The sequence below is a fragment of the Haliotis asinina genome, chromosome 11 (genome assembly GCF_037392515.1).
Source record: "Haliotis asinina isolate JCU_RB_2024 chromosome 11, JCU_Hal_asi_v2, whole genome shotgun sequence".
Lineage (NCBI taxonomy): Eukaryota > Metazoa > Mollusca > Gastropoda > Lepetellida > Haliotidae > Haliotis > Haliotis asinina.
Genome location: NC_090290.1, coordinates 473,398 through 500,962, shown reverse-complemented (window position 1 = coordinate 500,962; position 27,565 = coordinate 473,398). Strand labels below are relative to the sequence as shown.

The 27,565-nt window shown below is 42.6% G+C and overlaps 1 protein-coding gene across 4 annotated transcripts in view; it reads left to right on the top strand.

Annotated features, from left to right (window-relative positions):
* Positions 1-17,375: 17,375 nt before the first annotated feature.
* LOC137255923 (uncharacterized protein YfbL-like) overlaps positions 17,376-27,565 on the top strand; it is an 84,123-nt gene continuing 73,933 nt past the window's right edge. Inside the window, exon 1 of one of the 4 annotated variants that reach the window (XM_067793518.1) lies at positions 17,376-17,491. In XM_067793518.1, coding sequence (XP_067649619.1) covers positions 17,452-17,491 — 40 coding nt within the window. In that variant the 5' untranslated portion in view covers positions 17,376-17,451. Of the gene's footprint in view, positions 17,492-18,405; positions 18,541-23,251; positions 23,384-24,354; positions 24,433-27,565 lie in introns of those variants that run through there. The other 3 variants (XM_067793519.1, XM_067793520.1, XM_067793521.1) reach the window with 3 other exon arrangements.

The following is a 27,565-nucleotide window of genomic DNA, read 5'->3' as shown; positions in this document are numbered from 1 at the left end:
ATAAGGGTAGTGTCAGCCCCATTCACGATATTGAAAGCTCTATTATACTTTTTACATAGTGCTTTCCGCGTGTCACGGTCTTGTTCTAGTTGACGTTTCACATCACATAACTGCCTCAAGCGGAATCCATCTACGGTTTCCAGCGTTTTCGCTACTTCCTCTACGACTGGGTACAGACCCATGTATATTTTGAAAGATATTTTAATTGGGTTTCAGTTAAAAATCTATCAATGAATTTGAAGTCTACAAGTTCTAGACCATCAGTTATGGTAATAGGTAAGAGGCTAATAGACTTTTCTGTTGTAATATAAACTCCCTTATGGAGGCTTATTAAGTGGTTTATAGGACCCGTGGGGGTATCCCGTTGTATAACAATACGACAATATTTGTGTGCGTGTACGGCATGCCAGCGTATTGACACCCCGGGTAAAATTTGGTGTACTATTGCGATGTTTTCCTGGTTAAAGAAGACTTCTATGATGAGTGTGAAAGAGGAGTATATTCTATCAACAAGATCTTTACCATAAGGATTATTGCTAAATGTTATTTTAGTTTTTAATACAGACCTTAACCTATTTTTCCCGTTACTTCTTATGGATAATAATACCTCCGGAATGAAATCCCCGACCCAGATACCGTTGTTCCTAATCTTAGAGACAAACGTATTTTCGTTTAATATGATATAAGGTGAGGTGAGTGTTAAGTTGATCAGCCATTTGGGCTCTTTAAAATCTGATAACAACACCCGTCTGTACACGTTGTCTTTGAATTGTAGGATATATAATTCATCTTCCTCACCAGGCTGATCGAATCCCTCCGTATCTCCTAGGTCGTTAAGCGTAGTGTTGGGATGATGACTGGCCATTATTATACTATTACGATATAATTTCCAACTGGTTTTCTGATAATAATTCAGGGGTTAACTTCATACCCATGAAGTGTATGTTGTCAGGCAGGAAGATATTGATTAGTGATATCTTGTTTTCCACGATCACGTTGACCCCCTGCAGACTGGTCTTGGAGTCGACACCCACCCGCACGTAAACGTTGCAAACTTGATACTGGTGTCGTTTCACCCACCCGAGTTTGATTCCCTTCACGATCTCGACCTCATTCACCGATGGTTCCCCTAGGTAGACTTTGATGATCAATGTTGAGTTTGCCGGTAGACTCTCTAGTATCTTGACCACGCCTTCGAATTCAGACACCAACTGCAATTTCACGTTTTGTATGGCTGGTTTACTCGATAGCATGTGGGCTGCTATAGTGTTGACTGGGCTGACGACTATGCTACGTCTCTGAGTTGGGACATAAGCCACGAGCAGAATTCCATTGTTCACGACTTTGTTTAGGTGGTTGTCTTTGTTATCAGTGAACACGTAGGGGGAGACGAGTCTAATATTGAGAAACCAGTCGTTCTCGGGTAACAACACCCACTTGTCATCTTCGGTGAAGACGAGCATATATGGTTTGTTTTTGACGACGGTAGTGCTCTCAACATCGTCTAAGTCGAACAGTTTACCTCCGAACGATGGGTATATTACCCAATTATTATCACTGGTGTTGACAAGGGTGTACTTAGTGTTGACTGTTGCTCTTGTGGTATCTACTATATCACTTAGGGTTCCACCGGAGGGGATTTCAACGCGTTTGTAAATGTTGTTTTTCAGTTGCAAGGCGTACGATTTACCATCTACTCCGGGAGCGTCGAAACCGCGCGTGTCTCCAAGGTCGGAGATCCCGATATTGACGCATTTTTTCACTCCGGGCCCTTGTGCGCTGGTCATGTTACATGAAGTGTTAAGCTGAGGTATCCTATATTTACAGGATTATGATTTATATCTAACACCGATATTGTCAGCTCAGGTATGTTGCCCTGGGTTAATCTCTTATACTGCCGTGGTGAAAACGACTCGGTTCTACCGTCGTTGAATTTCGCAGTTTTCACCGGCACTGCTCTCAGTATAGTGGAAGGGTGGCCTCCTTGAATGTTGTACGTTGTGCTCACCTGACCGAGATGAATGTACAGCTCTCGGTACGGTACTAGATCGGGTAACTTCGTGCCTGTGACGGTTGTTGTTGGTTTTATCTCGTCAGGAGACATACCGAGTATCCTCGCTAATGGTCGGCCTAGCCTCGTTCATCTTGAGTTCGGCTCCCAGGGGTTTGAAGACCTCGTCGTTTAGAGAGCACACGCTGTAGTAGCCGTCAGTTATCTGACTGCGAGTTCCACTGACGAACAGCTTATTGTTGCTGATATTAATGTTAGTCCATTGTGGTAGGTAGGTGATATCGCAGAGTGCGACTTCGAGTTGACCTGACGTGTTATCGATCGCGTGCGTTAGCTGAACGGCTTCACCGCTCGTTATTCCTGGAAGTGTTATGTACATATTACATATATATTTATTTATATAATAGTTTTAAAATGTATTCCCCTGGTGTGTTTTACCCTAAACTGGATGTAGATTTCTCCCCCATGAAGATCGTGGTTGCTCCTGGGTTGTATTTCAATGCCCAGCTTTTAGATGTGTTCGATAAGTATAAGCTTACGGTGACTAACATTGAGGCAGTCCACGCTTGGTTCAACAACCCTATGCAGTTCTGGCAGAATCAATTCAACTTTGCTGTGTGGTGCGCTACAACGGGGTGTGGTGTGGCATTGGCCGACTCTCAGCGTGGACCGCTGAGTCAGTCTGTGTTCAAGTTCCACGTGTACTACCAGGTCAGACGTATCCTTAAAGAGATCAGCGCCCCCCTCCCACAGGACAAAGCGTGGGATGTAACAAACAACCCGTACGATAGACGGGCCTACGAACGTATTTGCAATGAATTCGAAATAAACCCGAAGACGGATTGGCGTTTGCCGGGGCCGAACCACGGGTTGGGTATTCCTTCTGATGGCGTGCGATCAGTGAAAGAACTCAGTGATCTTGTACTGAAACAAGGTAAACTGCGCCCGGACTTTGCTTTGTCGAGTAATGAATGGAGGGATGATCGTATGAACTTTAAAGGTGGTGTTGCTTTCACAGTCCAGAAAGTGGAGCAGTCAACCGCAGACGGGTGGAAAATGTTCATGCTGGACACGTCGAAAGGATTCACTCGTGCTGGTACAATACGCTTGAACGACTCGATTCGAACGTACGTGTGGGCGCTGTTGGGTGCGCAGTCGCAAACGCGTTCCAACATCATCGGTAAGGGAGCTGCTTTCGAAGCTCAGGAACAGTTCGTTGACAACGTTGAGGATGCTATCAATTCTCCAGTTGATCTCCCGGGGGCCATCTACCGTTACCAAAAAGCGTTAGAAAACGCCAGATCGAAAGTCAATTACGTGTTTGGTGTGGGGTTGTACATGGCTCCGAGTGATATGCAACTGGGAGTAAAAAAAGTGGTGGGTTATAACAACAAAATAGTCATAGCCACGAAGGATCAAAAATTGGGTATCAACCCCGATATTAACACCACCTATATCCCACACACCCAACCACGTGAAAAGGGTATAGTGGCGCCACCCCCGGAGCCTAAAGTTCATGTGTCCCCCACACACCCCCATATACATGTGGGGGTACCCCCCTATCAGCAGCATATTGATAATAAAACGGCCCTGGTGGTTGGTGGGGTAACTTTGGGACTTATTTGGTTAAAGATTTCTTAGCCGCTACGTACACCAGACCCGCCATGGCGACGATGGCTGCCCACATGTTTTGACTGAGCCACATGGCAGTTTTAGACAGAGCGCTTAACAACCACGAGACGATGCTACCCAGGATGCCGGGAAGGGCTTCGGCGGCTTTACCAGCCAGTTTAGCTAGGCCTTCCCCGAGTTTTTTGATCCAGTCTTTAACACCACCGCCACTTGGAGTTCCCCCACCGCCGGCAGGCCCCACAGGGGTTCCCCCTGTCAGTGACACCACCAGGGTTGATATGATGAAACCCAATGCAGTCAGAATACTGGCGATGGTGATCCCTTGCTCCCGGAACAATATCCGAATCCTGTTGGCTAAAGTTGTTTCCTCGTTCAGTATTCTATCGATTGTTTCCCGAATACGACTGATCTGGGATCGAAGCTGTTCACGATTCGAGGAAGCGGCTTCCAATCGTGTACGTCTCTCGTCTTCTAAATCACGTATTCGTTCATTGATACGACGCTTCATATCATCGTTTTCAGTTTCGTTGAGTTCGGTTTTTTCCCTAGCGATGTGCTCGTCGATTTCGTTCAGTTTCCCCATGTTGTTCACGAGTTCTCCACGCACGCGTTTCACGGCTTCATCTAAGCCGCGCAGTTCCCTTACCGGAAAGTCAAACCCCGGTAACGGTTTGTCCCAGTAGGTGCTCAACAGTTTTTCTATGCTGTCTGAGGCTTCTGTGGCACGCTGTGGTGTCATTTCATCTCTAGTGGTGAGGTGGGATCTGGTAGCTTGCAGATCTTCTTTAACGGCCTTAGGTATTGCACCACCGTAATCATTCATGTTTAGATTTTTACGGATAAATTCGACACCATGGCGGCTGGCTAGAGTTGACAAGGCCAGTGGTTTTTTATTGCGCTTGTTAACGAGGTCAACCCCTGGGTCAGACTTAAGGCGTAGAACACCCTTTGTATCAATAAAAAAATTATCAAGGTATCGGCCCTGTGGATCAACGTAGTTTTTATCACTTCTTAAACTTTCGTAATAATCATCTACCGTTGTTGCCAAAAGTTCTTGGTTCAATGATGAACTAGTAAATGAGGTCTCCTGCTCATCATCGAATGCCTGGGCACTAGCGCCCGGCATCTCATCCATAGGTATGTCTTCATCCATTAGTATTTAAATATATTTTATTTATATATAACAATGTACGGCAGAAAATTAGATCCTTTCAGAAAATTGAGAGAGCCATTAGGTGCCAGAGCCGTGCGCCAGTCGGTGACTATCACCAACAATCCCAGCAAGATAGACCAGAATCAAACTCTGCTGGTTAGATTTCCAAACCTTGGTGAGAATGACCTCATTGTACCAGGCACTGTTCGACTGGCGTTCAATATCACGTTGACCTCCGACAACGACAAACGCGAGCTAGTGCGGAACGTGGGTCGAGCCATCATCAAGAAAACGACCGTCAAGATCAGCGGTAACGAGGTGCTGAGCATCGACGACAGCGACGGGTTTCACTGCTACAGGGATCTCTGGAAAAGCGAGGGAGAACGAGTCAATGATGTGTACCAGGGCATCAGCAAATCAACCCGGGCGCGCATAGGATACGTCTTCACGACAGACCAGCAAGACAAGCTATCGGACGGTGAAAAGGCCATCGCTCTAGCATACGGGAATCGATTCTGCGTGCCGCTCGACTTCGAGTTGCTCACGGGACACGCGCCGTTTTACCAGGCCGCGCTGGGTGATAGGCTCGAATACGAGCTCACGTTTAACGACTATAGCAAAGTAGTGCGTACGCCGAACGGTGATGAGGCTAGTTATGCCATAGACAACATCTCTCTAGAGTTCGACATGGTCACTAGCCCGGAGCTGGCCAGGCAGGTTCGAAACCAGTACTCTGGGAAGATGGCTATCCTGTACGATCGCGTACTGAGACATAGATCAGTCGTGCGAGATAAGAGCGACACTGTGTGGAATATCAACCTGAACGTGCCGGCGCGATCGATGAAAGGAATCCTGGTCGTCCCCGTGGAGGATTACGAGCCATTCCGGAGGGACAGCGAGAAGTTTTTCAACCCCGAGATTGAAAAGGTGGAAGTTACCATCGAGGGCGTGCCCAACCAGCTGTTCAGTCATGGTATGAGGCCACACCAGCAGTGGGATGAGATAAAAAAGCTACCAGTGGGGGATTATATAACAAAGGACCTGGACCTCGGATCCGTGCAGATCGGTGAATACCTGACCACCAAGTACGCCCTATGGTTGGACATGCGATCCACGGATGATGATAAACTGCACGGTAGCGGGCGCCGTATAGATAACGGCAGCGAAGGGATAACCATCCAGATTACTAAGAAGGCTCAAACCGCTGGTAAGTTGAAATTATATCTGTACGTTATTATGGACGCGCAACTTAATATAGACAATGGGAGATTCGTGCAAGCCATCTACTGATGGGGGGTACCCCCCACTACCCACTGACCCACACTGCGCCATAGTGTGCGGGCAGACTGGCTGTGGGAAGACCGTTTTCGTGTTGGATATGTTGGAGGGTTACTACAAGGATGTGTTCGATAACATCGTTATCATGTGCCCTACTCTGAGCATGAATAAAACGTACGCGCGACCTTGGGTGATGACGGACCCGGACGTACACAAAATCGACCCTGGAACACGCCTGCAGGACTGGTTGAAAGCTCTTCACGAGAAATTTAAAGGGGAACCGACGCTGTTCATACTGGACGACTGCAGCGCTAATCGCGAGATAACAAAAAAGAGAGACATGCTATCGTACCTGGCCTTCTCCGGCCGGCATGCAAATCACAGCGTCTGGGTGCTAACGCAGAAGTTCAACTCGGTGTTGAAAGACCTCAGGGAGCAGACGCGATGGGTGGCCTTATTTCACTGCAAGGACAGGGATTCGTTCGAGGAGTGTTTGAGAGAGAACGATGTGATGAGTAAATTAGAACGGGAACGGGTGAAGAAACAGCTCGCTGAAACTAAACACGCTAAGCTCGTTCTAAAAACCGACCAACCAGTAGCATATATAGTATGCTAAAGCTAAGCAAAGCTAAGCTAAAGCTAAGCAAAGCTAAGCAAAGCTATGATATTTGAAGTATTTGTCGTGTGCAACTTAACCTTCATTTCTCTGTGTTTTGCCTGTATCGGGTATTATATAGTTAAAACTAAATCTTACTTGTTATATTATAAGATGGAGTGTGAGGAATTGCTCGAACAATTATCTGTGGAGGGTCCGCCGGCAGGCCCCACTGATGACAAGCGAGAGAAACTGGTGGCGTTGGCTGTTGGCGGCAAAGCCAAACATTACTTTGGAGACTACACTCCGGATAAAATTAACAAAATGTCAGCCGAAGAAATCGATAAGCTGTACGCTAGATACGAGTCCCGGCTCGGAGCAGAAATGACAAAAACAATAGGATCGGCTATGACCCAGATATACACCGGTATTGTGTCATACTTCTTTCCCATTCCACCAGAGCGCCGACTTTACCTGTGGGAAGACTTCGAGAAAGACCCTTTTATTGAACACGCCGTGAGCTCTATCAGCTGCGGGCTGTACCACAAATATGGTATGTTGTTGGCTCCAGTGACGGCGGCGATTATCACGGCAAAACATTGTCAATTTGAGAGAAAAAATAATAATAATAGTATAGATGGATGCTGCACAGGAACCAGTGAGTCCCGAGGTGACGGTGGAGACCCCTTCACAGGAACCAGTGAGGGAAACCCCTCCCGAGGTGATACCCCCAACAGTGAGGGAAGTGACCCCTTCACAAACAGTAACCAGACAGAAGAATCCTAAGAGAGTAGCTGCCGGTAAAAAACGGTGGTGTAACCAACATAAAGTAACCAACCCAACCCGACTGTTGTTGGCTGTAGGTGTAACTGCTGCCTTGGCTATCTCGTGGTTATACGTGGGGGTACCCTCCCACAGTGAGCCACCACCCAACAGTGAGCCCCCCACCCCCACGGTAGACCCGCATATCATGTTATAATTTTAATATTTTTATATCATATACATAATGTCTGAGGGGAAAACGTTCGTCAACGACGCATACCACGCCACAGTGGTCGCCAGTCTAGCCGTAGGGTACGCTCGGTTGACTAAAATGGTGCTTAAACAACCAACTATCAAGCTAGATTTCAACCTGCAGGATATGGGTATGCTCATAATGAACCTTGGTATGGCGATGGCCACAAAAGACATCCTAGTAAAACAAGGAATAATACCTGATAATATAATGAAATAAATATAGGGATGGCCACGATAGCTATGATGGTCGGTGGGGCGTTAGTGAATGCCCTGGCATTTTCCGGGAGTAATTTCCTCTTCTCGAAACTACGAGATGATCACGCGGCTGAAATACAGGAAGAAAGGAAGCGACACGATCTCGCTACTGAGAAATTACAAAGAGCACAGGACGAGTACGTTAAAAAACGCCTCCAGAGGATCGATTTTATTAACGAACAACTCAAGCGTGAAAACCATGCCATTAAAACATTCAACGATGTCGATGAAGCAATGAAAGAATACTATTTACTAACTGGTAAACAATTGGAACCGCTCAATAAACCCACACTCGCTCAGTACTACACACCATCCAAGGGACAAATAAATCGTGAATTGGGCTTCATAGTGTTGGGTATAGCAGCTACTGCGTTGGTTGCGAAGCAATTAAACTAAAACACCTATATAAGTAAACATGAGACCCGCTCCATACCGATGCGAATACATACTTATGGGGAAGACCGAGGCCTGTGGTAGGAAATGCAGGAATCAGGGGTTCTGTTGTTTCCATATGGGAAGTCCTAACTACACGTGTTCTGTGTGTGGTATCGGGGTTAAAGGACACTACTGTCTATGTAAAGCTCACGGAGCGAACGTAGTCAGACATCAACTCATCTACGAGAATAAAAAAGGCTACATAAAAGAACGTAGGCGACTGCTCAAGATAGCCACTTAAGAGTTACCTCCCCTTACTGTGAACCAATTAGACATTGGTTCTCTTAGGTGTAAACACGATGTCTACTGTAAGCGAGCTCAAGAGGGTCGCAAAACAGAGAGGTGTTATCGGGTATTCTAGAATGCGGAAGTCAGCATTGTTGAGATTACTAGGTTTAGAAGCCCCTCCTACGGTAAAACAATTAAAAGCTCAAGCAAAACAGCTTGGACACACGGGTTATTCAAACCTGGGGAGAGCCGGGTTAACCGCATTGTTATCACATGCCCCCGTAGCACGTCCCACTGTAAAACAACTGAAAGCCGAGGCACACGATTTGGGTTTAGGCGGGTATTCCCGTATGAGAAAACCACAGCTTTTAGAATTATTACGACAGAATAGAGCTATTGACCTACAGTTCGTGAGCACTGAGCGCGCTGTAGGTAACTATTTGAGAGGTTGGCGCATGCACGTTGATAGAAACATAGACATTACAGATATCAAGCCTCTGATAGCTGATAAGGTCAACCAGGAACTAAATAACCTAGGAAGTATCAAGTTTCAGATCACAGTGAAAATGTCGCTCGATAAGCAGGTTGGGGGCCCCACAGGGGCCACTGAGTATGTTCAGCCTTACTTCCGAGGTCAACAAGAGGTCGTCACACATGCAGAGACCATTGACACATCAATCGATACAAGTTTTCAGCAGATACGAGAATACCTAGAACGCTATACACACTTGGGGTCCGGGTGGGCTGTAGATAAAATCGATAATGTCTATCTAGACATAGCTAACTACGTGCCGTTCAGAGGCGGGTCATACCTAGCCTTGCCTCCCTATTATAGGAACAAACATGCCATAGTAAACGTTAAGAATAGAGGAAACGATTGCCTTAGGTTAGCTATCAGGTCAGCCTTATTTCCAGCTGGCAAGAATTCAGATAGGCTTTCTAGTTATCCCCAAGACGATGGGCTTAATTGGGATGGTATAGATGAACCCACCCCCATATCCCAGATCACTAAAGTAGAAAAACAGAATAATCTGGCTATAAATGTCTTTGGGCACGAAGGTAACACAACAATAGTACACAGGGTCAGCCCGGTGAAGGATCGCCAAGTTATCAATATATTCATGATCCAACTAGGTGAAAAGTATCACTACACGTGGATAAAACATCTCAGCCGGTTGTTGCACGACCAGTCGAAACACGATGGGGAAAAACACTTTTGTGTACGATGCCTACACGGTTTCAGTCGAGCTGATTTATTAGAATCCCACCGGGATGATTGCCAAGGTGTGGGGCAGACGGCCATACGAGTCGACATGCCTAAGGAAGGTGAAAATATCCTAAAATTCAGTAACCACAAGAACCAAATGTCTGTACCTTATATTATATACGCCGACCTCGAAGCCTTAGTTGTGGGTGGGGATTCCCCCACACCCCCTAGTGGGGGTAGCTTCACCCACAAAACACAAGAGCATAAAGCCTGTTCGTTTGGATACATTGTCGTCCGTTGTGACGGGGAAACGAAAGCTCCGGTAGTGTATAGGGGCCCTGACGCGGCTGAAAGGTTTCTAAAGTGTTTGCAGGAGGAAGAAAAAATTATTAGGAATGCATTGTATAGAATCGCTCCCATGCGTATGACCCGAGCCGACAGGCTAGCTCACGCTAGTAGCACTAACTGTCACGTGTGCGACTCACCACTTAACGGTGATTCGGTGAGAGATCACTGCCACATAACTGGTAAGTATAGAGGCGCCGCTCACAACGCGTGCAACCTCAAGCTTAAAATCAACCCTAAGACAATAAACATCCCCGTTGTCTTTCACAACTTGAGAGGGTACGACTCACACTTGATCATGCAGGCCATCGCGAAAATCGATGGTAATATAACGTGCATCCCCAACAACATGGAGAGATACATCTCCTTCAGCTTAAACGGACTTAGGTTCATTGACTCGTTTCAGTTCCTCCTGTCGTCACTCGACAGTCTGGTCAAGGCCAACAATACCTTCCCTATCACCGATCGATACACAGACGCCGAGACTAGACCCCTGCTTATGAGGAAGGGTGTGTACCCCTATGAGTACATGGATAGTTGGGCCAAGTTCACCGAGACCAGACTACCCCCTATTGACTGCTTTTATAGCAAGCTGAATGAGGCGTCCGTCTCACGAGATGATTACTCGCACGCGACTAACGTATGGAATAAACTGGGTTGTAAGAACCTGGGTGATTATCACAACCTGTACTTGAGGACAGATGTACTGCTGTTAGCCGACGTGTTTGAAACGTTCAGGCGGACTTGTTTAAAGCAGTATAAACTCGACCCCGCATGGTATTACACCAGCCCAGGTCTGTCGTGGGACGCCTTGCTTAATTTGGAATTGCTCACAGATTACGACATGCACCTATTCATTGAGAAAGGCTTGCGAGGTGGGATTTCCATGGCATCCAAACGATACGCGAAAGCAAATAATCAATACGTGAAAGGTTACGATCCTAACAAACCAACCAATCACATTCTCTACCTCGACGCAAACAACCTGTACGGCTGGGCCATGAGCCAGTATCTACCTACAGGGGGATTCGAATGGGTACCCCACGTTGATGTTATGGGGGTCGCACCAGATTCGAACAAAGGGTATATCCTCGAAGTTGACTTAGAGTATCCCAAGGAATTACACACATCGCACAACAGCTACCCCCTGGCCCCCGAACGTATGAGGGTTAACACAGACTGGATGTCTGAGTACCAACATAACTTGTCAGGTGGTCGTGTGACAGACGTTGAAAAACTCGTGCCTAACTTAATGAATAAGACCAAGTACATCGTTCACTATCGCAACCTACAGCTGTACCTGTCGTTGGGTATGAGGCTGACCAAAATACACAGGGTGCTCATGTTCGACCAGAGCCCATGGATGGAGCCCTACATCAGAATGAACACAGACCTACGAAAAAAAGCCACCAGTGATTTTGAGAAAAATCTCTATAAGCTCATGAATAACTCGGTGTTTGGTAAGACTATGGAAAACCTGAGGAAACGCGTAACCGTGAAGCTGGTTAGATCTAGTGAGGAAGACAAGCTCAGGAAATTGATAGCCAGTCCGGCATTCAACCGTAATAAAATATTTACAGACAACCTGGTTGCCATACACATGAAGAAAAGCCACATAAAATTCAACCGGCCTGTTTACGTGGGGATGAGCATCCTCGATTTATCCAAACACCTGATGTACGACTTTTACTACAACGAGCTCAAGAAACAGTACGGCGACAGGTGTGAAGTGCTGTACACTGACACGGATTCCCTGCTGATGGAGATTCGAACCGAGGACGTGTACGAGGACATGAAAAAACACCTCGATTTATACGACACCAGCGACTACCCTAAGACCCATACCCTACACAGCACGGTAAATAAAAAGGTCCTAGGTAAGATGAAGGACGAGTGTGCTGGCACGCCCATAGCCGAGTACATAGGTTTGAGACCTAAGATGTACTCCATACTGAAAGCCGACAATAGTGAGATCCGGAAGGCTAAGGGGGTTAAGAAGTATGTGGTGAAACAACACATCAAACACGCCAGATTCAAGGAAGCCCTGTTCAAGACCCGTACCTTTAGACATAAAATGAACACACTTAGAAGTGATGGACATAAGATATACGGACTGACTATAAACAAGACGTCCCTGTCGCCTATGGACACGAAACGTTGGATAGCTATTGATGGGATAAACACATACGCGTATGGACATGAAAAAATTTGAGGCTATTTACTACAGCCCGCGTGGGTACTGGAAAGGAGCTAACGCAGTAGATAAGCTAGCTAAAATAGCGCGAGTACCCCCGGAGGAAGCCAAAGCGTGGCTTGAAAAACAAGCCCTGTGGCAGATCTATTTGCCGGCACCACGCTACGTGCCTAGAAGGAGGTTCGGTATTAACATACCTAATAGCGTTCACCAGGCAGACCTACTGTTCCTACCCCACGATAAGAGGTACAAATATGCCTTAACCGTAGTGGATGTAGCTAGTCGTTACAAGGAAGCCGAACCCTTGACCACGAAAGATTCGGCCCAGGTAGCCAGAGGATTTGAACGCATATACAAACGCAGCCCGCTGACGTGGCCAACAGAGCTGCAAGTTGACCCCGGACGGGAGTTCATGGGTGCCGTGTCACAACTGCTAGCCAAACACGATACAAAGGTCAGGCGTGGCACGGCCGGAGCCCATCGCAGCCAAGCCATAGTTGAGAGATTTAATAGGACTTTGGCTGAGCGCTTGTTCGGCTATCAGTATGCTAGGGAGATGGCCACCCCTGGAAAACGATCGACTGAATGGGTCACGAGGTTACCCAAGGTGGTGTCGGCAATCAACCATGAAGTCACCCGTCTCACCGGTAAGAAACCGGCAGACGCTATCAAACTAAAATCAATAGTTGCAGAGTCGGCCGCTCCATTGCGTGGGAAGGAGAAACAGATACCAGATAGGGCCCTTGTGAGGTATCTATACCAGCCGGGGGAACACGAGGGCGATAGCCGTAAGCGAGCCACCGATCCTATATGGTCAGTCAAAACTTACAACATAGATAAAGTGGATATGAAAGCCGACGAACCTAACTTATACTACTTGAGGGATGGGCCGGGTAGGGGGTTTGTAAGAGAAGAATTATTGATCGTACCGTACGGCACAGTGTTACCTCCTACCAAGGCACAGTAATTACCGCCAACTTTTTTGTAGTAGGGGTAATAGTAGCAAGAGCTAATGACCCAACCAAAGCCTTATTTAGTAAATAAGGCTTTGTAGAGACATTTCTTGAAAGTGAGCCAGAACTGTCATTCCCTATACTACTGAACCATCGGTGAATGAGGTCGAGATCGTGAAGGGGATCAAACTCGGGTGGGTGAAACGACACCAGTATCAAGTTTGCAACGTTTACGTGCGGGTGGGTGTCGACTCCAAGACCAGTCTGTAGGGGGTCAACGTGATCGTGGAAAACAAGATATCACTAATCAATATCTTCCTACCTGACAACATACACTTCATGGGTATGAAGTTAACCCCTGAATTATTATCAGAAAACCAGTTGGAAATTATATCGTAATAGTATAATAATGACCAGTCATCATCCCAACACTACACTTAACGACCTGGGAGACACGGAGGGATTCGATCAGCCTGGTGAGGAAGATGAATTTTACATCCTGCACTTCAAAGACAACGTGTGCAGACGGGTGTCGTTATCAGATTTAAAAGAACCCAAATGGCTGATCAATTTAATATTCACCTCACCTTATATCACAACAAAAGGGGGGTGGAGGTTTATCTCTAAGATTACGAATAACGGTATCTGGCCCGGGGGTTTCATTACGGGGAATGAAGCAACAGACACGGTATATTTTAATGAAGGAAAAATTGGATTAGGTTCTGGAATAGAAAGTAAATTAACATTTAGCAGTATGTATTTACACGAAAGGCAGCTTGAGATATCCTCCCCTTTCACACTCATCATAGAAGTCATGTTTACGTATTTTGACCAGGAAAACTCCTCAAGAGTACACCAATTTTTACCCGGGGTGTCAATACACTGGTTTGACGAACACCTAGACCAATATTGTCGTATTGTTATACAACAGGATACCCCCACGGGTCCTATAAACCGCTTAATAAGCCTCAGTGGGGTTTTTATTACAACAGGAAAGTCTATTAGCCTCTCACCTATTACCCTGAGTAGAAGTCTAGAACTTGTAGACTTCAAATACATTGATAGATTTTTAACTGAACCCCAATTAAAATATCTTTCAAAATATATATTATAGGATGGGTCTGTACCCAGTCGTAGAGGAAGTAGCGAAGACGTTGGAAACCGTAGATGGGTTCCGCTTGAGGCAGTTATGTGATGTGAAACGTCAACTAGAACAAGACCGTGACACGCGAAAAGCATTATGTAAAAAGTACAATAGAGCTTTCAATATCGTGGACGGGGCTGACACTGCCCTTATGACAACCAGCATGGGACTAGGGGCGGCAGGCGTTGGGTTGTTAACCACCATCGTGGCTGCACCTATAGTGCTAGGTATTGAAATAACGGCTGGGGTGACAGGGTTGGTAGGGGTGGCGCTTAAGTTAGTATCACGCAGACTTAATCGTAAGGCATTGAAACACGACGAGATCAGGGTTCTGGCCGAAGCAAAGCTGAACACAGTGAGTGAGCGAATTTCCACGGCACTCTCTGATAGTAAGATCTCAGAAGAGGAGTTTCGTTCAATCCTCTCTGAACTCAAAAAATATAACGGAATGAAACAAGATATTCGATCCAAGTCTCGTAAGTCTGCTATCAGCGAGGACGAGAAAAAAAAGTACATAGCACAGGGAATACAAAAAGCCCAGCAAGCCTTTATTATGAACACCAAAGAGATCGTAGGCGGTTCACGTTAAACTGTTTCATCGATATAAACATAACATAGGGGAACACGAGGGCGATAGCCGTAAGCGAGCCACCGATCCTATATGGTCAGTCAAAACTTACAACATAGATAAAGTGGATATGAAAGCCGACGAACCTAACTTGTACTACTTGAGGGATGGGCCGGGTAGGGGATTTGTAAGAGAAGAATTATTGATCGTACCGTACGGCACAGTGTTACCTCCAACCAAGGCACAGTAATTACCGCCAACTTTTTTATAGTAGGGGTAATAGTAGCAAGAGCTAATGGCCCAACCAAAGCCTTATTTAGTAAATAAGGCTTTGTAGAGACATTTCTTGAAAGTGAGCCAGAACTGTCATTCCCTATACTACTGTATGTATAAGTATGAATGACAGTTTTATGGAATATTTTGTATTTCACAACTGTTTCTACCTAAACATCAAATGGAATATGTTTCTTAAGATAGTTAAGACCAGGTAATGTTTTTTTGCTGACGTTTCATATTTAAGTAAACTAGGTCGATGTTTTAGCTGGTGGGCCAAACTCCTCAAGATTCATCCTACGCTCAGAAACATATTTAAGCTGGTGTGGTTTGTTGTTTCACATCGCAGTCAGCAATACTCCAGCTAATTCCTGGTGTGTAAATAACCGTGTCTGGAGAGGACAATCTAGTCATCTACGAAATTGGGATATGATGACGAGTGTTAACCAGACAAGCGACCATGACCACCCTAACCTATTGGTCGACAAGCATGTGGGTTACTGAAGACCATTTCTAACCAAGATCTTCTCGGGTAGCATATTTAAACATGTTCACAGAAAATGTTCACTCAGAGACGTTAAGGCTGTCCGTGCGCGTTTTGAATTGTAAAACAAATCAATCATTCCCCAAACATTCATTTGTATATTTATGCGATGGGAACGTATGTATCTATACAACCTTGGAAGCCGAGGTGACTGAATGGGTTAGATCGCTGAGTGTGGGTGTTGGCGATTAGGTGCCTCATTTCTAAATTTCTTGTACGAGTCCACATTTATCTAGGACAAAGAGGAGGAGTAGTTCATGGAGGTTCCTTCCTATCATGTCAGTTCCTTTCTTTAAGGATATGAACAGTGGATCACTCAGAAGAGACAAGAAATTGGCACATTTGTTTCAGACTATTTCATGAAATGTGGCTCGGTATTTTTTCATCAATAAATTCCCTGGTCTGTCTCCCAGTTCTTCAGCCATTATTTTCCATACTGTCGAGCCCTCTCTGCAATACTAAAGTCTTAATGGAGGAAGTCTAAATTTTCCCAGCTTCAGGGATCTCAGGTCCACCCAGCGCTCATTTTCATATTGAATGAGTTATCTGTTTACAATCAAAATTATATGTTGAGTTTAGTCTTCTGTGGATTTCCGAACGCAATTTTTCAGTAGCAGAACTCTGAAACCGTTTAATGGTTTCTCACTAAACATGGCACATAGATAGGTCGGGTGGTGAAAACCGGTGCCTTTCGGTAGTTTTAGATTTCTGAATAAAATAAGTTTTGCTTTTTCATGGCAACACATTTTTCTGTATCTGAAATAGGTAGTTGTGCCCTTTTCCTGGAGCAGAACTTAGAAACCTTTCAATACTCTAATTCCATACTCTGCCTGTTCAAGTAGCATATGACATAACTCAACAGTACCACTCTATTGCCAGTATCAACATTACTAAGGTACACCAAACCGTGGAAGCACTCTGACAGTCTGTTGTTCATTCAAGCATGCTAGTATATGAACGGCGTGTATCTGAATGTGAAGAACAATGTAACAGTTGACATAGTCATAACTGGCTGACATATTCATGAAGAGTATTTTACTATTTTGGGGGATACTGGTGATTTTGTCCTCTTGTTCCACATCTTAAGAAAGAGATGAATGACCCGCGTGGTAATACCGTAGGTATATACACCTCAACCTCTGGAACACGCACGCCCTTGGTGGATGAGTATAAGGGCATACTCCCAATTGTCACAGGTGTAAGTCGTTAAGCCGTTCAGGTGAATTATAAGTCTATCACTGCAGTTGTGTTAACACTGTCACCCAAACGTCATTGGATGAGAACTGATAGCATAGGTAAGCGTATGAAAAGTCCGATGACATGTGCATATGTTTCTTTCCTTTTCTCGGAAGCCTGTATTCCTAACATCATAACAATTCTTGGAGATTAAGTTCAACTTGAGACGACCACTCGATAATAGCAGTTTTCCTTGTAGTTTTAACAAAGCAACTCAAGGTTTGAAGCATGTTGTGTTTCTCGGAAACCTGTATTTGTATGAACAACACAATTCTTGGAAATGGACCATTTAGTTGGGTCGATAACGAGATGATATAGTGTCACCTTGAGTTGGCGAGGCAGAAGCACGCTACTCAAAGCGTTGACGAAGACACATAACAAAAATGGACGTTTTCTCAGTCTTCATTGCGATTTTTATGATCGGTATGTATAAGTATGAATGACAGTTTTATGGAATATTTTGTATTTCACAACTGTTTCTACCTAAACATCAAATGGAATATGTTTCTTAAGATAGTTAAGACCAGGTAATGTTTTTTTGCTGACGTTTCATATTTAAGTAAACTAGGTCGATGTTTTAGCTGGTGGGCCAAACTCCTCAAGATTCATCCTACGCTCAGAAACATATTTAAGCTGGTGTGGTTTGTTGTTTCACATCGCAGTCAGCAATACTCCAGCTAATTCCTGGTGTGTAAATAACCGTGTTTGGGCAGGACAGTCTAGTCATCTACGAAATTGGGATATGATGACGAGTGGTAACCAGACAAGCGACCCTGACCACACTAACCCATTGGTCGACAAGCATATGGGTTACTGAAGACCATTTCTAACCAAGATCTTCTCGGGTAGCATATTTAAACATGACACTGGTGATTTTGTCCTCTTGTTCCACATCTTAAGAAAGAGATGATTGACCCGCGTGGTAATACCGTAGGTATATACACCTCAACCTCTGGAACACGCACGCCCTTGGTGGATGAGTAAAAGGGCATACTCCCAATTGTCACAGGTGTAAGTCGTTAAGCCGTTCGGGTGAATTATAAGTCTATCACTGCAGTTGTGTTAACACTGTCACCCAAACGTCATTGGATGAGAACTGATAGCATAGGTAAGCGTATGAAAAGTCCGATGACATGTGCATATGTTTCTTTCCTTTTCTCGGAAGCCTGTATTCCTAACATCATAACAATTCTTGGAGATTAAGTTCAACTTGAGACGACCACTCGATAATAGCAGTTTTCCTTGTAGTTTTAACAAAGCAACTCAAGGTTTGAAGCATGTTGTGTTTCTCGGAAACCTGTATTTGTATGAACAACACAATTCTTGGAAATGGACCATTTAGTTGGGTCGATAACGAGATGATATAGTGTCACCTTGAGTTGGCGAGGCAGAAGCACGCTACTCAAAGCGTTGACGAAGACACATAACAAAAATGGACGTTTTCTCAGTCTTCATTGCGATTTTCATGATCGGTATGTATAAGTATGAATGACAGTTTTATGGAATATTTGGATTTACACAACTGTTTCTACCTAAACACCAAATAGAATATGTTTCTCAAGATAGATAAGACCATGTAATCTTTTTTCTTTTGCTGACGTTTTCTATTTAACTGAACTAGGTCGATGTTTGAGCTGGTGTGGTTTGTTGTTTTACACCCCAGCCAGCAATACTCCAGCTAAATTCTGGTCCGTAAATAACCGAGTCTGGACAGGACAATCTAGTCATCTACGAAATTGGGATACGATGACGTGTGTTAACCAATCAAGCGAACCTGACCACCCTGTCCCATTGGTCGCCTCTTACGAGGAGCATGGGTTGCTGTAGACGAAATCTAACAAAGAACTTCCACAAGAAAAAAAGGGTGATTTACAAAAATTCACAAAGTGTAAATATCATATTTACAAACATTTACAACGATTGTAAAGGTGACGTTTACAAGGCTTGTAAATTTTTGTAAATTTAGGAAGGATTTTACCACTACTTCTTTCAATTTTGCCATTTCTCAAGAATCCCCATTACTCTGTAAACTTACTAATTTATTATTTATTTTGTTCTGTTAGAGTGCTTACTGTTGATATGCATAATGGATCTTGCATGTGACATATTTATTCATGAAAACTGAAGGAATAAGCCATATTTTGTATAGTCCATTTGTGCTTTATATCAATGCAACTGCGTCTGGTGCGTGAAAACATGAAAGTTGATGCGTACGGCCAGCATTGATCTATACACCAAATACTTGTGCCTGTTGAAACAGATGTCTTGCTTTTTGCTAGAGATCATCATCCCAAGCTCATTCCAGTGATTTTACCACTCTACTCCATGGGAACCATATAACACGTCACAATTTAATTCTGGACTCACAAAAGTCCAGAAACTCTAAGCACTGTGGCCACTCTCTCACAAGGGATTTGGCAAAATTAAACATGCAGTTGTTATGTACATGTGCTAAGGATGAAAAAATGAAAAAAAGTTTTTTCGAAAACTCAAAATTTAAACTCGCTCGCCCATGGGCATTCCCATGGGCCAACAGTGGCCTATGGGCAGGCCCATGGGCGAGAGGGTTTAATTTCGTCCAGAATAAATGTTTCGGAGGTTGTAAATGAATGAAAAAATGTTAATAAGTATCATGACACCAATTTCAGCTTGTTGTGACTTGAATCTGCTAACTGACAGCGATTTTAAAAAATCTCGCCCATGGGTGAAAAACATATTGGCCCAAGGACGAGGATAATTACATTCATTGAAAATACATGTTTTTTTTCCATGCTTTGCAGTTTTTAGATACTAGTAAATGAACGTGTATTTATTAGTGTCGTGACACGAAATAAGCTTATTTTGACTTAATTCGGCTAATTCAGAGTGATTTTGTAAAAGGTCTCGCCCATGGGCGAAAAACATTTGGCCCATGGGTGAGAATATTTACTCTTACTCAAAATAAATCTTTTTCCATGTTTTGGAGGTTGTGAATGGATGAAAGTATGTTCATAAGTACCGTGGCACAAATTTCAGCTCATTTTGAATTAATGCCGTTAATTTAGAGCAATTTAACAAAATTTTACCCATGTCCGAAAACTATTTTGCCCATGGGCGAGAATATTTCCTTTTATCCTAAATACATCTTTTTTTTTCCATGCTTTGCAGTTTTTAGATACTAGTAAATGAACGTGTATTTATTAGTGTCGTGACACGAAATAAGCTTATTTTGACTTAATTCGGCTAATTCAGAGTGATTTTGTAAAAGGTCTCGCCCATGGGCGAAAAACATTTGGCCCATGGGTGAGAATATTTACTCTTACTCAAAATAAATCTTTTTCCATGTTTTGGAGGTTGTGAATGGATGAAAGTATGTTCATAAGTACCGTGGCACAAATTTCAGCTCATTTTGAATTAATGCCGTTAATTTAGAGCAATTTAACAACATTTTACCCATGTCCGAAAACTATTTTGCCCATGGGCGAGAATATTTCCTTTTATCCTAAATACATCTTTTCCAATGTTTTGGAGGATGTAAATGAATGAAAGTACATCTATGAGAATCATGACAGAAATTTCAACTCATTTTGACTTAATTCCTCTAAATGGGAGCCATTTTAAAAACTCTCGCCCATGGGAGAAAGACATTTGGCCCATGGGCGAGAATATTTGCCTTCACTCAAAATACATCTTTTCCTGTGTTTTGGAGGTTGTAAATGAATGAGGATATATTTATGAGTATCTTGGCACAAAATCCAACTCATTTTTACTTAATTCTGCTAAATGAGACCGAGTTCAAAAACATCTCGCCTATGGGCGAAAAACATTTGGCCCATGGACGAGAATATTTCCTTTTCACTCCAAATACATCTTTTCTAATGTTTTGGAGGATGTAAATGAATGAAAGTGCCATTATGAGTATCATGACACAAAATTCAACTGATTTTGACATAATTTTGCGAATTCAGGGCGATTTTTACAAAATACATCTTTTCCTGTTTTGGAGGTTGTAAATGAATGAGGATACATTTATAAGTATCATGGTACAAAATTCAACTCATTTTGACTTAATACCGCTAATTTGTAACAAGTACAAGAATCTGGACCACACATACACACACATGCACGTCGTCAAATGAGCTACATAATCTTAGGTACGACGGTAATCCCTGTTTAACCTAACCTCTCATACTTGACAAACCGTATCGATCGTATTTAGAAAAGTAACTACTGTCAAATTAGCATGTATTTCATGGTAAAAAGCTGTCTTTGAAACACAGAATGTATTCCGAGCTGATCTGCTTTTCAGTCACATCCTGTCCCACGCCCAGGGATCACATTGACATTGTGTGATGGAACAAAGGAAAAAAATCTTTTTCACTCTTCGAAATGTACCGTTTCTACAACATAATACATGCTAACTGTAACATAATAGCGGAATAGAGAACCATTGACTATTTGAATTCAGTTTGTCAACTGCTGACTGTTATTGCTGTCGAACACTCACTGTTTACATGTTGTAACGATAACCAATTCAAAAACTGTCGTCCCATGTCGTCCGTGTCTGAGCATGTTGATCTTTTCTTTGTGGTTATATATGCACATGACGGGATCTCACGAATGCCTTTTATCTTATTGTGCATGGATTATTTTATATCTTCTCGGGTAGCATATTTAAACATGTTCACAGAAAATGTTCACTCAGAGACGTTAAGGCTGTCCGTGCGCGTTTTGAATTGTAAAACAAATCAATCATTCCCCAAACATTCATTTGTATATTTATGCGATGGGAACGTATGTATCTATACAACCTTGGAAGCCGAGGTGACTGAATGGGTTAGATCGCTGAGTGTGGGTGTTGGCGATTAGGTGCCTCATTTCTAAATTTCTTGTACGAGTCCACATTTATCTAGGACAAAGAGGAGGAGTAGTTCATGGAGGTTCCTTCCTATCATGTCAGTTCCTTTCTTTAAGGATATGAACAGTGGATCACTCAGAAGAGACAAGAAATTGGCACATTTGTTTCAGACTATTTCATGAAATGTGGCTCGGTATTTTTTCATCAATAAATTCCCTGGTCTGTCTCCCAGTTCTTCAGCCATTATTTTCCATACTGTCGAGCCCTCTCTGCAATACTAAAGTCTTAATGGAGGAAGTCTAAATTTTCCCAGCTTCAGGGATCTCAGGTCCACCCAGCGCTCATTTTCATATTGAATGAGTTATCTGTTTACAATCAAAATTATATGTTGAGTTTAGTCTTCTGTGGATTTCCGAACGCAATTTTTCAGTAACAGAACTCTGAAACCGTTTAATGGTTTCTCACTAAACATGGCACATAGATAGGTCGGGTGGTGAAAACCGGTGCCTTTCGGTAGTTTTAGATTTCTGAATAAAATAAGTTTTGCTTTTTCATGGCAACACATTTTTCTGTATCTGAAATAGGTAGTTGTGCCCTTTTCCTGGAGCAGAACTTAGAAACCTTTCAATACTCTAATTCCATACTCTGCCTGTTCAAGTAGCATATGACATAACTCAACAGTACCACTCTATTGCCAGTATCAACATTACTAAGGTACACCAAACCGTGGAAGCACTCTGACAGTCTGTTGTTCATTCAAGCATGCTAGTATATGAACGGCGTGTATCTGAATGTGAAGAACAATGTAACAGTTGACATAGTCATAACTGGCTGACATATTCATGAAGAGTATTTTACTATTTTGGGGGATACTGGTGATTTTGTCCTCTTGTTCCACATCTTAAGAAAGAGATGAATGACCCGCGTGGTAATACCGTAGGTATATACACCTCAACCTCTGGAACACGCACGCCCTTGGTGGATGAGTATAAGGGCATACTCCCAATTGTCACAGGTGTAAGTCGTTAAGCCGTTCAGGTGAATTATAAGTCTATCACTGCAGTTGTGTTAACACTGTCACCCAAACGTCATTGGATGAGAACTGATAGCATAGGTAAGCGTATGAAAAGTCCGATGACATGTGCATATGTTTCTTTCCTTTTCTCGGAAGCCTGTATTCCTAACATCATAACAATTCTTGGAGATTAAGTTCAACTTGAGACGACCACTCGATAATAGCAGTTTTCCTTGTAGTTTTAACAAAGCAACTCAAGGTTTGAAGCATGTTGTGTTTCTCGGAAACCTGTATTTGTATGAACAACACAATTCTTGGAAATGGACCATTTAGTTGGGTCGATAACGAGATGATATAGTGTCACCTTGAGTTGGCGAGGCAGAAGCACGCTACTCAAAGCGTTGACGAAGACACATAACAAAAATGGACGTTTTCTCAGTCTTCATTGCGATTTTTATGATCGGTATGTATAAGTATGAATGACAGTTTTATGGAATATTTTGTATTTCACAACTGTTTCTACCTAAACATCAAATGGAATATGTTTCTTAAGATAGTTAAGACCAGGTAATGTTTTTTTGCTGACGTTTCATATTTAAGTAAACTAGGTCGATGTTTTAGCTGGTGGGCCAAACTCCTCAAGATTCATCCTACGCTCAGAAACATATTTAAGCTGGTGTGGTTTGTTGTTTCACATCGCAGTCAGCAATACTCCAGCTAATTCCTGGTGTGTAAATAACCGTGTTTGGGCAGGACAGTCTAGTCATCTACGAAATTGGGATATGATGACGAGTGGTAACCAGACAAGCGACCCTGACCACACTAACCCATTGGTCGACAAGCATATGGGTTACTGAAGACCATTTCTAACCAAGATCTTCTCGGGTAGCATATTTAAACATGACACTGGTGATTTTGTCCTCTTGTTCCACATCTTAAGAAAGAGATGATTGACCCGCGTGGTAATACCGTAGGTATATACACCTCAACCTCTGGAACACGCACGCCCTTGGTGGATGAGTAAAAGGGCATACTCCCAATTGTCACAGGTGTAAGTCGTTAAGCCGTTCGGGTGAATTATAAGTCTATCACTGCAGTTGTGTTAACACTGTCACCCAAACGTCATTGGATGAGAACTGATAGCATAGGTAAGCGTATGAAAAGTCCGATGACATGTGCATATGTTTCTTTCCTTTTCTCGGAAGCCTGTATTCCTAACATCATAACAATTCTTGGAGATTAAGTTCAACTTGAGACGACCACTCGATAATAGCAGTTTTCCTTGTAGTTTTAACAAAGCAACTCAAGGTTTGAAGCATGTTGTGTTTCTCGGAAACCTGTATTTGTATGAACAACACAATTCTTGGAAATGGACCATTTAGTTGGGTCGATAACGAGATGATATAGTGTCACCTTGAGTTGGCGAGGCAGAAGCACGCTACTCAAAGCGTTGACGAAGACACATAACAAAAATGGACGTTTTCTCAGTCTTCATTGCGATTTTCATGATCGGTATGTATAAGTATGAATGACAGTTTTATGGAATATTTGGATTTACACAACTGTTTCTACCTAAACACCAAATAGAATATGTTTCTCAAGATAGATAAGACCATGTAATCTTTTTTCTTTTGCTGACGTTTTCTATTTAACTGAACTAGGTCGATGTTTGAGCTGGTGTGGTTTGTTGTTTTACACCCCAGCCAGCAATACTCCAGCTAAATTCTGGTCCGTAAATAACCGAGTCTGGACAGGACAATCTAGTCATCTACGAAATTGGGATACGATGACGTGTGTTAACCAATCAAGCGAACCTGACCACCCTGTCCCATTGGTCGCCTCTTACGAGGAGCATGGGTTGCTGTAGACGAAATCTAACAAAGAACTTCCACAAGAAAAAAAGGGTGATTTACAAAAATTCACAAAGTGTAAATATCATATTTACAAACATTTACAACGATTGTAAAGGTGACGTTTACAAGGCTTGTAAATTTTTGTAAATTTAGGAAGGATTTTACCACTACTTCTTTCAATTTTGCCATTTCTCAAGAATCCCCATTACTCTGTAAACTTACTAATTTATTATTTATTTTGTTCTGTTAGAGTGCTTACTGTTGATATGCATAATGGATCTTGCATGTGACATATTTATTCATGAAAACTGAAGGAATAAGCCATATTTTGTATAGTCCATTTGTGCTTTATATCAATGCAACTGTGTCTGGTGCGTGAAAACATGAAAGTTGATGTGTACGGCCAGCATTGATCTATACACCAAATACTTGTGCCTGTTGAAACAGATGTCTTGCTTTTTGCTAGAGATCATCATCCCAAGCTCATTCCAGTGATTTTACCACTCTACTCCATGGGAACCATATAACACGTCACAATTTAATTCTGGACTCACAAAAGTCCAGAAACTCTAAGCACTGTGGCCACTCTCTCACAAGGGATTTGGCAAAATTAAACATGCAGTTGTTATGTACATGTGCTAAGGATGAAAAAATGAAAAAAAGTTTTTTCGAAAACTCAAAATTTAAACTCGCTCGCCCATGGGCATTCCCATGGGCCAACAGTGGCCTATGGGCAGGCCCATGGGCGAGAGGGTTTAATTTCGTCCAGAATAAATGTTTCGGAGGTTGTAAATGAATGAAAAAATGTTAATAAGTATCATGACACCAATTTCAGCTTGTTGTGACTTGAATCTGCTAACTGACAGCGATTTTAAAAAATCTCGCCCATGGGTGAAAAACATATTGGCCCAAGGACGAGGATAATTACATTCATTGAAAATACATGTTTTTTTTCCATGCTTTGCAGTTTTTAGATACTAGTAAATGAACGTGTATTTATTAGTGTCGTGACACGAAATAAGCTTATTTTGACTTAATTCGGCTAATTCAGAGTGATTTTGTAAAAGGTCTCGCCCATGGGCGAAAAACATTTGGCCCATGGGTGAGAATATTTACTCTTACTCAAAATAAATCTTTTTCCATGTTTTGGAGGTTGTGAATGGATGAAAGTATGTTCATAAGTACCGTGGCACAAATTTCAGCTCATTTTGAATTAATGCCGTTAATTTAGAGCAATTTAACAAAATTTTACCCATGTCCGAAAACTATTTTGCCCATGGGCGAGAATATTTCCTTTTATCCTAAATACATCTTTTTTTTTCCATGCTTTGCAGTTTTTAGATACTAGTAAATGAACGTGTATTTATTAGTGTCGTGACACGAAATAAGCTTATTTTGACTTAATTCGGCTAATTCAGAGTGATTTTGTAAAAGGTCTCGCCCATGGGCGAAAAACATTTGGCCCATGGGTGAGAATATTTACTCTTACTCAAAATAAATCTTTTTCCATGTTTTGGAGGTTGTGAATGGATGAAAGTATGTTCATAAGTACCGTGGCACAAATTTCAGCTCATTTTGAATTAATGCCGTTAATTTAGAGCAATTTAACAAAATTTTACCCATGTCCGAAAACTATTTTGCCCATGGGCGAGAATATTTCCTTTTATCCTAAATACATCTTTTCCAATGTTTTGGAGGATGTAAATGAATGAAAGTACATCTATGAGAATCATGACAGAAATTTCAACTCATTTTGACTTAATTCCTCTAAATGAGAGCCATTTTAAAAACTCTCGCCCATGGGAGAAATACATTTGGCCCATGGGCGAGAATATTTGCCTTCACTCAAAATACATCTTTTCCTGTGTTTTGGAGGTTGTAAATGAATGAGGATATATTTATGAGTATCTTGGCACAAAATCCAACTCATTTTTACTTAATTCTGCTAAATGAGACCGAGTTCAAAAACATCTCGCCTATGGGCGAAAAACATTTGGCCCATGGACGAGAATATTTCCTTTTCACTCCAAATACATCTTTTCTAATGTTTTGGAGGATGTAAATGAATGAAAGTGCCATTATGAGTATCATGACACAAAATTCAACTGATTTTGACATAATTTTGCGAATTCAGGGCGATTTTTACAAAATACATCTTTTCCTGTTTTGGAGGTTGTAAATGAATGAGGATACATTTATAAGTATCATGGCACAAAATTCAACTCATTTTGACTTAATACCGCTAATTTGTAACAAGTACAAGAATCTGGACCACACATACACACACATGCACGTCGTCAAATGAGCTACATAATCTTAGGTACGACGGTAATCCCTGTTTAACCTAACCTCTCATACTTGACAAACCGTATCGATCGTATTTAGAAAAGTAACTACTGTCAAATTAGCATGTATTTCATGGTAAAAAGCTGTCTTTGAAACACAGAATGTATTCCGAGCTGATCTGCTTTTCAGTCACATCCTGTCCCACGCCCAGGGATCACATTGACATTGTGTGATGGAACAAAGGAAAAAAATCTTTTTCACTCTTCGAAATGTACCGTTTCTACAACATAATACATGCTAACTGTAACATAATAGCGGAATAGAGAACCATTGACTATTTGAATTCAGTTTGTCAACTGCTGACTGTTATTGCTGTCGAACACTCACTGTTTACATGTTGTAACGATAACCAATTCAAAAACTGTCGTCCCATGTCGTCCGTGTCTGAGCATGTTGATCTTTTCTTTGTGGTTATATATGCACATGACGGGATCTCACGAATGCCT